This window comes from Bison bison, unplaced genomic scaffold (genome assembly GCF_000754665.1).
Source record: "Bison bison bison isolate TAMUID 2011002044 unplaced genomic scaffold, Bison_UMD1.0 scf7180017864163, whole genome shotgun sequence".
Classification (NCBI taxonomy): Eukaryota; Metazoa; Chordata; class Mammalia; order Artiodactyla; family Bovidae; genus Bison; species Bison bison.
Window position 1 is genome coordinate 7,138,656 of NW_011494735.1, and position 13,514 is coordinate 7,152,169.

General features: G+C 43.6%; 1 protein-coding gene and 1 non-coding gene across 2 annotated transcripts in view; both read right to left on the bottom strand.

Annotated features, from left to right (window-relative positions):
- The window catches only part of IRAK3 (interleukin-1 receptor-associated kinase 3), a 59,412-nt gene that overhangs the window by 4,286 nt on the left and 41,612 nt on the right, over positions 1-13,514 (bottom strand). Inside the window, exon 9 of the mRNA XM_010841573.1 lies at positions 897-1,095. Within this exon, the coding sequence (XP_010839875.1) occupies positions 897-1,095 (199 nt within the window). The remainder of the gene's footprint in view (positions 1-896; positions 1,096-13,514) is intronic.
- Positions 12,138-12,210, bottom strand: TRNAK-CUU. The gene has a single exon. It is a non-coding gene; the product is annotated as a tRNA-Lys (tRNA).

The window sequence follows — 13,514 nt, forward strand, 5'->3', positions numbered from 1 at the left end:
AGGTACACATATGTCCCTTCCCTCTTGAATCTCACTCCTACCTCCCACCCCATCCCACCCCTATAGGTTGTCACAGAGCATCGGATTTGTGTTCCCTGAGTCATACAGCAAATTCCCACTGGCTATTTTGCATCCTGAAGAAGGGAATGGCAACCCACTCCAGTATTCTTGCCTGGAGAATTCTATGGACAGAGGAGCCTGGCAGGCTACAGTCCATGTGGTCATAAAGAGTCGGACATGACTGAGTGACTAACACACACACACACACACAAACACACACACCTATTTTACATATGGTAATGTGTATGTTTCAATGTTATTCTCTTAAATCATATCATCCTTCCTTCCCCTACTGTGTCCAAAAGTCTGCTCTCTATGTGTCACCTTCGCTGCCCTGCAAATAGGTTCATCAGAACCATCTTTCTAGATTTCATATATATGCATTAATATATGTTTGTTTTTCTCTTTCTGACTTACTTCACTCTGTATAATAGGCTCTAGGTTCATCCACCTCATTAGAACTGACTCAAATATATTCTTCTTTATTGCTGAGTAATATTCCCTTACACTAACATTCCATACGTACCACATCTTTATTCATTCATTTGTCAACAGACACCTAGGTTGCTTACATGTCCTAGCTACTGTAAATAGTGCTGTTGAACACTGGGTACATGTGTCTTTTTTCAGTTAACCTCAATACTGAGTATAGTTCATTCTAATTAATCACTTTATGTTTTACTGTTTGATTACATAAAATTAATGTATTGATATAAGACAATGAGTAACAGGAAATCAATAGGTCTAAAAGTTAAAGTCTTTAAAACAGTTCTTAGAATTTAGAGCATTCTTGGTGATAAACTCTTCTCCTTCATTAACTGGTAGTTGGTACTTACAATTCCAAAGCTGTAGATGTCTGTTTTAATGGAAAGTTTGCCTTGTCTGATATACTCTTCTGGCATGTACCACACATGCTTACTGCTGCTGCTGGTCATGCTTATGGCAGAGCTTTGAGGTTCTAGGTGAGGTCGGAAGTGTGCCATGGCAAAATCAGTTAGTTTGGGTTGAAACTGATCATCCAGAAGTATGTTTGCACTGGAATTGTGATCATGGGCAAACAAGACAAAAATATCATAAAGGTATTCCGGTGGAAAACAACAGGACAAGCTCGCTTTCATATTTGGTCAATTCCAAATAAAGTCATACATTACTTTCCATGAAGTTTTTAGAGGAGATTTTCTCAAAGTATAAATCCAAGCATTATATAAAACCTAAAACAAAAACCTGACATAGGAACAGCAGGCATTTCAAATTTACAGGACTATGTATGGAGTTGGTGGATGAAGTTGACGCTTTGTCAATAGGAGAAACTAAAGTTAACCACAGCAGCTTTCCTTGTGTTCTACTTATATGTAATAAGAACATTAAATGAGTTTTAATCAGATAGTAATTAAGTATCTGATATGCACAGGGCTGTGCTGTGGAATGCTTGGCTTAGAACCACTCAGCCAATACATTAGAGCCAGATCCTGCCTTTGCTCTAGCTCTAGATTAGGACAGACATGTAGTTCTTAATGACTTCTTCCCCAGATGTACACTTCACTTATTCAGATCAAAGCTGGGGCTTCTGGAGATGCCCTGATCATTGGGTACCTAATGCAGGAGTCTGCCACATGTGCCAGGAGGTGAGGTGGGCAGAGAGGTTCATTAACCCTCATTATCAGGACCCAAGCTTCTACCCCTCCAGCTTCTGCCACTCTGAGAGTCTGGCTCTCTTCTGCACCCCTGCCCTACCACTGCCCCCCACTTTATTTCAGCAATAAGAGGAGGAATGCAAAGATCTGAGTGCCAGATTTTCAACGTCAAGCATCTCATCCTCCCTTCTCCTTCCAACCCAGCTTTAAAGAACCTAAACTTAAACCATAACTTAAAAGAGAATGCAAAAAGCTGAATTTGTGAAACACTTAGAATCCCTAAAGAACAGGTCTTTTCCAAGTACAAAAGGGGAAAGAAGCAGCAACAACACTCATAATCTAATCCATTTATTTGATCCTCAGAAAAACTGGGGAAGTTTGCAGCGGCTGGTGACTCATACTTCTGTTAAGAGTTAGGCAGAGGGGAGCTGAGTAACCACAGCATGTTACACAATAAAACCCACAGATGACTTTGGGTCAGTGAAAGGCCATCAATAAGAATGCGAAATTGTTCCAGGGCACTGCATTCACACTTTGAATAATGGTATTTGGTGAAAAGAAAGTTGTTTACCAGCAGACTTTAGTGTATAACATAAATTTTAAGTTCAGTGATTTACTCTGTTCTAAATAAAGGTTAATGGCAGCTGAGGAAGAAGGATGTTCTGTTTTAGGAAAGTGGGAATTCCAAAAGGCCCTTCAACAATCAATTCTACTCAAACTCTTTCTCCTGCTTCAACCTCAGATAGAATATTCAGACATAAAGTGCCTTCAGCTACCTTGCAGGTCAACTGAATACATTCTTTCTATGGGAGTAAAAACAGACTAACAAAATAAAGACAACATAAAGTAACTAAAATCATGTAACAATATACTGCAACAAACAGGTGCTGCGCAGGCTATGCTTAGTCACTCAGTTCAGTTCAGTTCAGTCCTCGCTCAGTCGTGTCTGACTCTTTGCAACCCCATGGACTGTAGCCTGCCAGGCTCCTCTGTCCCTGGGGATTCTCCAGGCAAGAATACTGAAATGCTTTGTCATGCCCTCCTCCAGGTGATCTTCCCAACCCAGGGATCAAACCCAGATCTCTGGCATTGCTGGTGGATTCTTTACCATCTGAGCCACCAGGGAACGGGTAAGAAACACCCAATGGCCCACACCTTCGATTTAGTGTTTCTACAACCTATTTCTTCTAGTCTTTCCCACAAGCTACTTTCTATAGCAGAGAGACCATCAGCTCTCTAGACAATTCTTCTGGCAGAAGGACTAGTCATGGTTCAGTAAGGTGATGGGAAAAGTCTCACATAAAGTGGTGAGTTTGTATTCTGAATCTGGGGATGTTAGTTCATCTCTATGTAGCTAAGGGTCTCTAGGACAATTCTTTTTGGGTACCTAAGCCCTTCCAAAGTTATGAGAATTGCTTTCTTTGCTTACATTTGTCTCCTAATTTAAAGTTGAAGTTCTTGGGCCTTAAATATAAAGCAAGATGATACACCTAGATTATAATGCAGGATCTGAATCTAAGTGCAAATTTTATGTTTGACATGTAAGCACATGATTGGTTTATAAAGATATATTTTTTTAATTTTAGGAAGAGTTATTAGTGCTTAGTAGCCCAGTCCCTGAGTACTTTGCAATACTCCAGAAAAGTCCAGACTTCACTTAATTGGGTTCAGAGATAAAGAGCACCCCACTGGGTTCTAAATGACAGCCTGAGGCAATAGGACGGCTTGCTGTCTGTGTCACTGCTGTTTGAAGCACTAAGACACCCCTCACCAGATATCTTACCTTCCCTCGCCAGATGTAACAAGACACAGTTTCTGTATGAACCTGCAGATTACTGGGAAAAAGCATACACATCCTCCCACGGCCAACATCAGTATGCAGTATATCCAGCATAAATGATACAAAACTGAAACCCTTACTCCCTTTTGGCATAAACAGGCTTCTCGATCTTTCTTATTGACCTAGACAGCACTTAGTATTATGGCTTGTTTTTGTTTTATTGGTACCTAATGAGTCCTAGGCTCTCTTGAGTAAAGGCTTAGTCAAGAAGGGGTAAACCTTTCAATGTGAAATTTCATCTCTGATCAAACTAGCGCAACTTCCCTAAGCCTTGATTTTCTTGTAGGTAAAAAGATCTGATAATGCAGACCTCACAGGGTTGTTGTGAGGGTTAAATGAGAAAACCTAAACAGAGTGTCTGATGCACAGGGAGAGCCTTGAAATTTGTTCTGAGGATATAGGCTGCCCACTGTCCATCCTATACTTGTCTCTTTACCTGAAAACCCCCCTGGACCTGGCCGGGTAACTCTAGAAGTTTAAGGACACCAATTTGATGTAACAAAGGGGCTGCAGGATAAACCTGGAGCTCTGAACATCCTTGGGTTAATCAGTTTCAATGCATCATCTGTATTTCAAAATAGTTCTAGAGAAGTGTTGGAAGAACCTGACTAAACTAATATTCTCAGATATTTTAAGACCATGGGGATAAACATATACATATTGTTTGGTATGTATGTATGCAGGCATGTATGTATCCATGTATATAAGTATACACTAGAGCTTAGAGACAGTAGCGGTAAATAAAATTACTAGGGGGAACTTTAATTTACGTAACATTTGTTTTGGCATCCCTTAGGGAAAAATGAACATATATGGATTTTTAGAAGAAGGCAGGCACTAGAAGGAAAATAGAAAAAAATCTAAGGAAAAGAATTACTGTATCTAAAATGTTTTTTAAAAACAAAAGTAGTTTTCTTGCAGGGTAGGGGAAAATGGAGAGGGAGGAGACTGATGGTTAATTAAACCACCAGTCAAATAAACATTTGCATTCCCTGCAGGCTTTCTATCCCTGCTAAACACTGAGCTGGAGCCCAGCAGCCTCACCACACACATCAGGTCTTGAGAGTGAAGGCAGTAGCTTGGGTCCTCCAGCAAGGGTGACATGTTCACAGGAAGGAGTCCCTCTGCGGTACCCCAGCCCCTTCCCAACCACTCAGTCTTTCTGGTCCCTCACAAAGGAAATTCCCCATGCACTTACTACGCCCATACATCTCTGACCAATTTCCATTTTAAAAAAAAATTCATTTTTAAGCAAATGGCCACTTCCTTCCTTTTTTTCTGAGACCACCTCCCTAGTAAGAGAGTTTGTTTCACTTGGCAGGAGACCCAAGGCCATAGCATAAGACAAAATGATCTTGTAGGAAACATTAGAAATGTTCCCCGAGATTATCTCCTCGCTTTGGCAATATGAACAAGAATGAATGTCTGGGATGAAAAATGCCAGGGATAAAACGCATTTCAATTTAAAATCGTTCATAAATGTGAAAACAATTAAGCTCGCTGAGGGATACGATGGAAATAACAAGAAGATTTACTGCTTTCAGATGCTTTTATGTGATCCCGTAATTCAAAAACATCTTTGTTTCCCCCAATAAAAATGTGAGCGTCTTTTGCCAAGAATAAAGACTTCAACTCTTCAAGATTCTTTTCTTTAAATCCTTTTCCTCCTCAAATTCCACCATCTGGAAATGAATTTTGTTTTTATAACATGCTCTTTGAAGAGTTCGAGTTACTAAGACATTTTTGGGCTAACTAAACCAGCAGACTTCTTGAAAATAGCTTTGAAATGTGGGCTTGGCTTCCTCCTTGGGTGTTCTGTGGCTGTGTCCCTGATAGCATCTTCCTTCGAAGGCTATTCACTCTCTGGTTGCACAAGGTGAAGATTCCAAATGCAGACCACCAGGCCCTACCTCCCCACCCCCTGCAAAGTCTGCTGCCTGCAGCAGTTCTCACTAGAAGCCCAACGTCCACGTTTCCAAATTTGCACATACTAATTACGTTCTCCTCTTCTGCCCCGTTTCCCTGTCTCTGCTGTTGAAACCAACATGCTCCCAGGAGTCTCGGCTTAGTGACCTAATATGAGCATGCTGTTCGACCCACACAAGCATGGAACCCCATCTCCTCTCCTCCATCTATCGGCATGTGACCAAGGCAGGTTACTAACCTCTGTAAATCTCAGCTTTCTTCTCTGTCAAACGAATGATAACACCAATGATATGTAAACTCAGTCCACTGGCTTTCACTGAGTTCCCTAATACGTCTCTGCAGCCTATCAGTCACAAGGAATCTACTAACACTCATCAATTCGGTCAGGATGTGTGTGTGCTTGCTAAGTTGCTTCAGTCATGTCTGACTCTGTGCGACCCTGTGGACTGTAGTCCCCCAGCCTCCTGTCCGTGGGGATTCTCCAGGCAAGGATACTTGAGTGGGTTGCCATGCCCTTCTCCAGGGGATATTCCCAACCCAGGAATCGAACCCAGGTCTCCTGCATTGCTGACAGATTCTTTACCGTCTGAGTCACCAGCAGGGAAGCCCAAGAATACTAGGGTGGGTAGCCTATCCCTTCTCCAGGGGAACTTCCCAACCCAGGAATCGAACCAGGGTCTCCTGCACTGGCAGGCAGGTTCTTGACCTCTAGCACCTTCTTGGAAGCCCCAGATAGACTGTGGTTACTGCTATACAGGGGGCTTTCTTTGTGTTCCCCTTACCTGGAAAGTACTCCCCTCCCACTTACTGTTATCCAATTCCTCTATGCAGCTTGATTAATTCCCTCCAGAAAGTTTTCACTAATCTGAATTCCAGTGGCCCTCTTTTCTCCCAAGTTCCTACTGTACAGCCTGTACTCTTTCACGTGGCACTCCCAGAGAGGCCAGCTTCTGTTTGCATAAGCACAATGCTGAATCTATAGAAGATACTAAATAAACATCTGATGATATAATCAGTTTGTAAATGAAGAGAATCTGAAACCATACGTACCCTTGGACCACTCGGCATATGGCAAATATGTGGCCCAAACGCTGCCAAGACATCCTCCCACATTCTTGGCAGACATCACTAATTGACTTCAGAGAGTACCCACCCCAGATTCCCTTTCAACTCTGCCCATGGGAACTCATTACCAACCAATCCAAGATGGAATGTGAGACGAAACTGATTTGTCATCGCTTCTATAAGCACAATTGCTTTTTTTTTCAGATGAGGCAAATGAGGCCCAGCTGGTTGAAATCACTCATTCTATGCAAAATAGCTTATGCTAAAGCCTAGCACTCCTACGTCTCTGTTCAGTGCACTTTCAGCTTGTAGTTAACCGAAAGAAACATCTTTTTATTCAGCTACTCATAAAAGATTAAGAAACTGTTGATTATAAGGCAGAAATGAAGTGAATTTTCTCTCTTCTTCCCTTGAGTTGTAGGTAGGTAACTCTAGTGCCAAAACAATGGCAAATGGGTGAGTCATTGGAAGACAGATTTTAGCTCAATACAGAGGAAGTTCTAACAATCAGAGCTGCACCCAAATAGAGCTCTAACAAGGTGCTGTGCCAGGGTCCAAGGACAGGTCAGATGAGATACCTGAGTCCCCATCAGGTGAGAGGAACAATATTTACTGCCAACTCCTGGGCTGTGCTTCACAGAAATGAGCTCATTTCATTCTCACAGCCCTGGGAAGAAGAGCAGAGGTTCCAGTTCCAGATAAGGAGCCTGTGCCCCAAGGAACTGAGTGATTTACCCAAGATCACACTGCTGGAAAGTGGTAACGCTGGCCTTTGTACTCAGATCTGGGAGAACCCGAAGGCCACACCCTCAACCAGTGACAAGAGACTGGAGCAGCAATGAAGTCACTGGGGTGGCTGCTGGAGAGGGGGCAGGATGGGGGCAGGGCAGGGGCAGGACTGGGGGTGTTTCTGGAGAACGGGCGTGTCAGGACTTTGCCTGACCTGCTCCAGGATGAGCAGCTGTCAGAAGGTGCCTCCTGAAACCTGTCTGAGCTCATCCTCGCTCCAAGTTGGCCTGGGTAAGTAAGGCTTGGTCAAGATTTAAAAAAACATGGGGTCATGTCCTTCTCCTGCCATAACCCCTAGATATGTGAGCCTTAGAGGATGGGACAAAAACAAGCAGGTGTAGCTGTACAGAATTTGAAATCAAGAAGAGGTCCAACTTGAGATGATCTCGGCTGGCTCTGCTGCACAAGTGAGGAAACCGTGGTCTAAGAGAGGGAGGCAGGACCTGGGCGGGAACACAGATTTCTGGTGCTCTTCCCAGGTCATCCCCCATGACGGCATTTCATTTTGCTCAGACAAAAGGTGCTGCTCACACTTTGGGCACCAGGCTGCTGAAGGATGATCTTCCTTACAATCTTCGTTTTTCAAACTATTTTTAAAACTACCAAGGTATGAGATTATCAAGCTTCTCTGTAGATAGAGTGACTAAAATGAAACTTTGGGGTATTATCCACTAACTAAAGACTCCTTGAAATTTCTCACTCCCCGGTTTGAGATAGAAAGATCTGATGTTATTTTTTTCCCTAATAAATTTCATTTTTATTATAAAAGAAGATATAATCCTTAAATAAGAATTTAACATCAAGTAGAAGTAAAAATGGCACCCCACTCCAGTACTCTTGCCTGGAAAATCCCATGGATGGAGGAGCCTGGTAGGCTGCAGTCCATGGGGTCGCTAAGAGTCAGACACGACTGAGCGACTTCACTTTCACTTTTCACTTTGATGCATTGGAGAAGGAAATGGCAACCTACTCCAGTGTTCTTGCCTAGAGAATCCCAGGGACGGGGGAGCCTGGTGGGCTACCGTGTATGGGATCACACAGAGTCGGACACGACTGAAGTGACTTAGCAGAAGTAAAAAAAAAAAAAACTAAGCCATTAAATGAAAAGCCACGGTCTCTCCATCTAATGAAAGTTTTATTTATATTTTGGTCTGTTTCACTTTTAATCTTTTCATTCCTGAATTTGTAATTTTACAAAGTTATAATTGTATATTGTTTACTATTTCAATGTGTCTTTTTTCACTTACTGTCACTTTATGTATACTGTATGTTACTTTATACAATTAAAAGCAATGCTTAAAATGTCAAGTAATGTATGGTAACTCTTCTGTGACTCATTGGTCTGAGGCCCAAATACAGAAAAGAAAACAAAGGTAACAGTATTTTTCATGTCTCACTTCAACAAAAACAGAGCCGCGACTTACCCACAGAAAAGGTCACTGTTTAACACAGTTCGAGATGTCCTTTTCTGAGCCAGTTATCAGGCTGTACGATAAAATGACATCTGTCCTAGAAGCTGCCTTTCCTTGCAAAGAGTGAGAAAATGAATATGATGAAGTCAGAAAAGCAGGGATTTCAGACCTTCCTGAAAGCACATGGCTATACACAGAGGGACTGAAAATCAGGGAGGCCCGAGCTTAGAGCCAAGTGAAGGATTCATTTAAGAGATTCAGGAGGGTCATCCAGCTCAGCCAATTCACGTTTGGCCAAGGCTGCTGGGAACTGAATGCATTACCATCTGACAGATGTTCAGTGCCCTGAATGAAATGAGTTGGTCTCATTCCAGTTTCTAAAGAACAGGTGTGTACATCACCAAAGAAAAGAGGGAAAGTCAACTGTTATAGTTGGCACTCATTAACATCTTCCCTGGCAGGCTCGGCAGAAAGGCCAAGAGTTCAGAGGCTGTGGAGGGGGCTGACTGGCCCTGGAGCAGAGAGGGACACGCTGATGAGCCCTTGTGAAACCACCGTTCTCACATCAGTGCCCACAGCCTCCGCACCCCACACCCTGACACATGCCTGGGTGGGTGTGATCTAAAGATGGTTATGTTTGAGTCCTCGACCCCTTTGGAAAACCCAGAAAGGAGACAATCAGCAGCAGCCCCTTTACCAACAAAAAAATAAAATAAAATACACTGCTAGCTGCACTTTCAGTTCAAATCCTGCTCCATCCATGAAATTCGCTCTTTCTCTGATCAGATCTCTTTTGGTACTCATATCTACATTACCTGGTAGGCACTCTGTCTAACAGTGTTATTTAAGTGATATTATAGCTTGGCACGGCTTCCCTGGTGGCTCAGTGGTAAAGTATCTGCCAGCAATGCAGGAGATACGGGTTTGGTCTCTGGGTGGGGAAGAAGCCCTGGAGGAGGGCATGGCAACTCATTCCAGTATTCTTGCAGGGAAAAATCCCATGGACAGAAGAGTCGGGTGGGTTACTGCCCACGGGGTCATAAAGAGTCAGACATGACTGAAATGACTGAGCGTGCGCGCGCACACACACACACGCACGCACATAGCTTGGTACGTCTAGACAAATACTTGAGATACTGTTCTGGAAGAAATAGCCTCCTTTTAAACTGTGATACCACCTAAGAAACTTCAGAAATTTTCTGTTCCCATTTAGACCCCAGAGAGAAGAAGCCTCAGAGTCCATTGTAAGAGCTTAGCTTATCAAACCCAGGTCGTCCACCTATTAAGTATTCAAAGTATTATCCAATCCTCATCCCATCACTGCCTTATTTTTATCCACTCTTCTTTCTTTATTCTCCAATCTCTTCCTCTCTTCTCCAACCAACCCTTCTTGCTTTCATTATACACCCTGCAATTCTTCACTCCATTTCCCTGAACAAATTACTGCCTTCCACCAGGAATATTCTTGTCGCTTCTTTCACCCAACCCACTGTCATAACCCATCTCCTCAAACAGTTGGCTTAGAACTATCTAATTAGCATTAGCCTTCTCAGACCAAACACACATTGGGAATATTTAGTGTCATACCATGTATTATATTATCTGTGTTTTTATTATCTTATCTGATCACCAAGTTGAAGCTTTCAATTCAAGACTATGATTACCAATGTTTTCCCCCACTGTGGTGCAAGTCAATGCTTTGTACATGGCAGATGTTCCATAAATATTTGTGAACTAAAAGGAAAGTGATTTTCAAAATGTTCAATAAACATAAGCTAATACAGAAATGATTTTTACTAAAATAGAGCTAGTTTGTGGGTCCACTTTTCAAACACAATAAATTGATGATAGAGGTAAGTGCTATGGGCTGAATGCTTGTTGTTCAGTCGTCAAGTCACGTCCAACTCTTTGCAGCCCCATGAACTGCAGAATGCCAGGCCTCCCTGTCCCTCACCATCAACTGGAGTTTGCCCAAGTTTGTGTCCACTGAATCGGTGATGCCGTCCAACCATTTCATCCTCTGTTGCCCTCTTCTTTTGCTTTCAATCTTCCCCAGCATCAGAGTCTTTTCTGAGTCGGCTCTTTGCATCAGGTGGTCAAAGTGCTGACGCATCAGCTTCAGCATCAGTCCTTCCAATGAATATTCAGGGTCAATGTCCTTTAGGATTGACTAGTTGGATCTCCTTGTAGTCCAAGGGACTCTCAAGAGTCTTCTCCAACACCACAGTTCAAAAGCATCAATTCTTCGGTGCTCAGCCTTCTTTAAGGTCAAACTCTCACATCTATACATGACTACTGGAAAGACCATAGCTTTGACTATATGGACTTTCGTCAGCAAAGTGATATCTTTGCTTTTCATTACACTGTCTAGGTTTGTCATAGCTTTCCTTCCAAGAAGTAAGCATCTTTTAATTTCATGACTACAGCCACCATCTGCAGTGACTTTGGGCCCCAAGAAAATAAAGTCTCTCACTGTTTCCATTGTTTCCTCATCTATTTGCCGTGAAGTGATGGGACTGGATGCCATGATCTTAGTTTTCTGAATGTTGAGTTTTAAGCCAGCTTTTTCACCCTCCTCTTTCACCCTCATCAAGAGGCTCTGTAATTCCTCTTTGCTTTCTGCCATTGGAGTGGTATCATCTGCATATCTGAGGTTGTTGATATTTCTCCCAGCAATCTTGATTTCAGCTTGTGTCCCCCTAAATTCATATATTGAAATCCTAACCCCCATTGTGATAGGGTTAGGATGTTGGGCCTTTGGAAGTTAGTTAGGTCATAAGGATCCTAATGGATGGGATTAGTGCTCTCATAAAAGAGACTCCAGAGTGACCCCTCACACCTTCCACCAGAGAAAAGATAGCCACCTGTGAACCAGAAAGGGAGCTTGCCTGGGAGAGACAACTGGCCAATACCATGGTCTTGGACTTCCCAGCCTCTGGAGCTGTGAGAAATAAACAGGCAACGCTTACAAGCCGCTCAGTTTACAGCATTTCTGTCAGAGCAGTCCAAATGGACTAAGACAATAAGTAAACGAGTGATAAGTACAAAAGCTAGCTGGCCGACGCGTCTCAGCCTCTGCTTCTCCTACCACTTCCTGCTACTGTAACAGGAGCCAGCCAGCATTTAGTGAGTGCATCCTCTTTGCTAAGTACCATGTATACTTTACGCCATTTAACCTTAAGAGTTGGAAGCTGCTGTGCTCAGTCATGTTCGACTCTTTGCGACCCTCTGGACTGTAGCCCACCAGGCTCCTCTGTCCGTGGAATTCTCCTGGCAAGAACACTGGAGTGAGTTGCCATACCCACCTCCAGGGGATCTTCCCAACTCAGGGATCAAACCTGGATCTCTTAAGTCTCTTGCATTGGAGGAATCTTTACCACTGAGCTAGCAGGGAAGCCCAAGAAAAGAGATCACCCAATGTGGGGCTCGAACCCACAACCCTGAGATTAAGAGTCTCATGCTCTACCAACTGAGTCAGCCAGGCTCTTTCATTAGCATTTACAGAGGAAACAAGCTGAGGCTTAAAAGAGGCAAGCAATTCGGTCAGAATCACATTTTTATGTGAAAAGTCGGCTTCTTAAAGCAGGTCTGTCTGACTTAAACAATTGTGGATACTGAACTAAGAGGAAAGGATGGGAAGAAGTGGGAGGAAAGTACATGCAAAAGAAAATCATTTAGAGATGTTTTGCAGAACGTCATCCAGCCAGCTCTTCCGAACTGTAGTGGCTGCAGGGCCATGGGCCCAACCCTCCCTGAGGATCCAGGAAGGCACACACTTGCTGTGAGGGAGGGGTGGCTGCTGATGGCTCCCAGCTAAGCCCCCACCTGGGAACCACCAGTGGCAGAAGGGAGTTGCCTCATCCCCTGTACAGCCCCACTCATGGCTGGTAGGGTACAGGGGTGCAAATTTCTGTGCCTTGTCTCATCTAGGGATAGCTTTGAAGGGCCACCCCAGATTCAGCAGTCCCCACGGCATCGGCCAAGGCCTCTGGTGGTGGTGGTGGTTTAGTCACTCAGTCGTGTCTGACTTTTGCAACCCCATGGACCGTAGCCCATCAGGCTCCTCTATCCAGGGGATTTCCCAGGCAAAAATACTGAAGTCGGATGCCATGCCCTCCTCCAGGGGATCTTCCTGGCCTCTTCTAGAAATATAATACCCCAGCTCAGCATCTCCAACTCTCCAATTCTGTCTTCTTCTCTTACTTTTATTATTCCTGAGAGCACTTAAAAAATTCCCCTGCATGCACATCTCTACCACTGCACCTATTTCCTGGGAATTGCCTAAAGACACTAGCCAATCCTGAGAAAGCAGCAGTCGGGGTCACAGCCTGTGCTTAGACGGATGCTGGAAGAGTGCATGCACATCTTCCGGCCCAGTGTCCCTGGGGAAGCCCTGTGACTCAGGCAGAGCTCGAATCTGGGTCCTTCACCCTAATGTTCCCTTGGGCTCTGATCGGTGGACTTCCCTATCCCCTTCTCCCATCAAGCACCAAATGAAGAAATTAAAACAAAAGAAGAAATTCCACTTATTTATTTATCTACCCAGTAAGAGAAACCTATATGCAGGTCAGGAAGCAACAGTTAGAACTGGACATGGAACAACAGACTGGTTCCAAATAGGAAAAGGAGTTCGTCAAGGCTGTATATTGTCACCCTGCTTATTTAACTTCTATGCAGAGTACATCATGAGAAACGGTGGGCTGGAAGAAGCACAAGCTGGAATCAAGATTGCCGGGAGAAATATCAATAACCTCAGATATGCAGATGACACCACCCTTACGGCAGAAA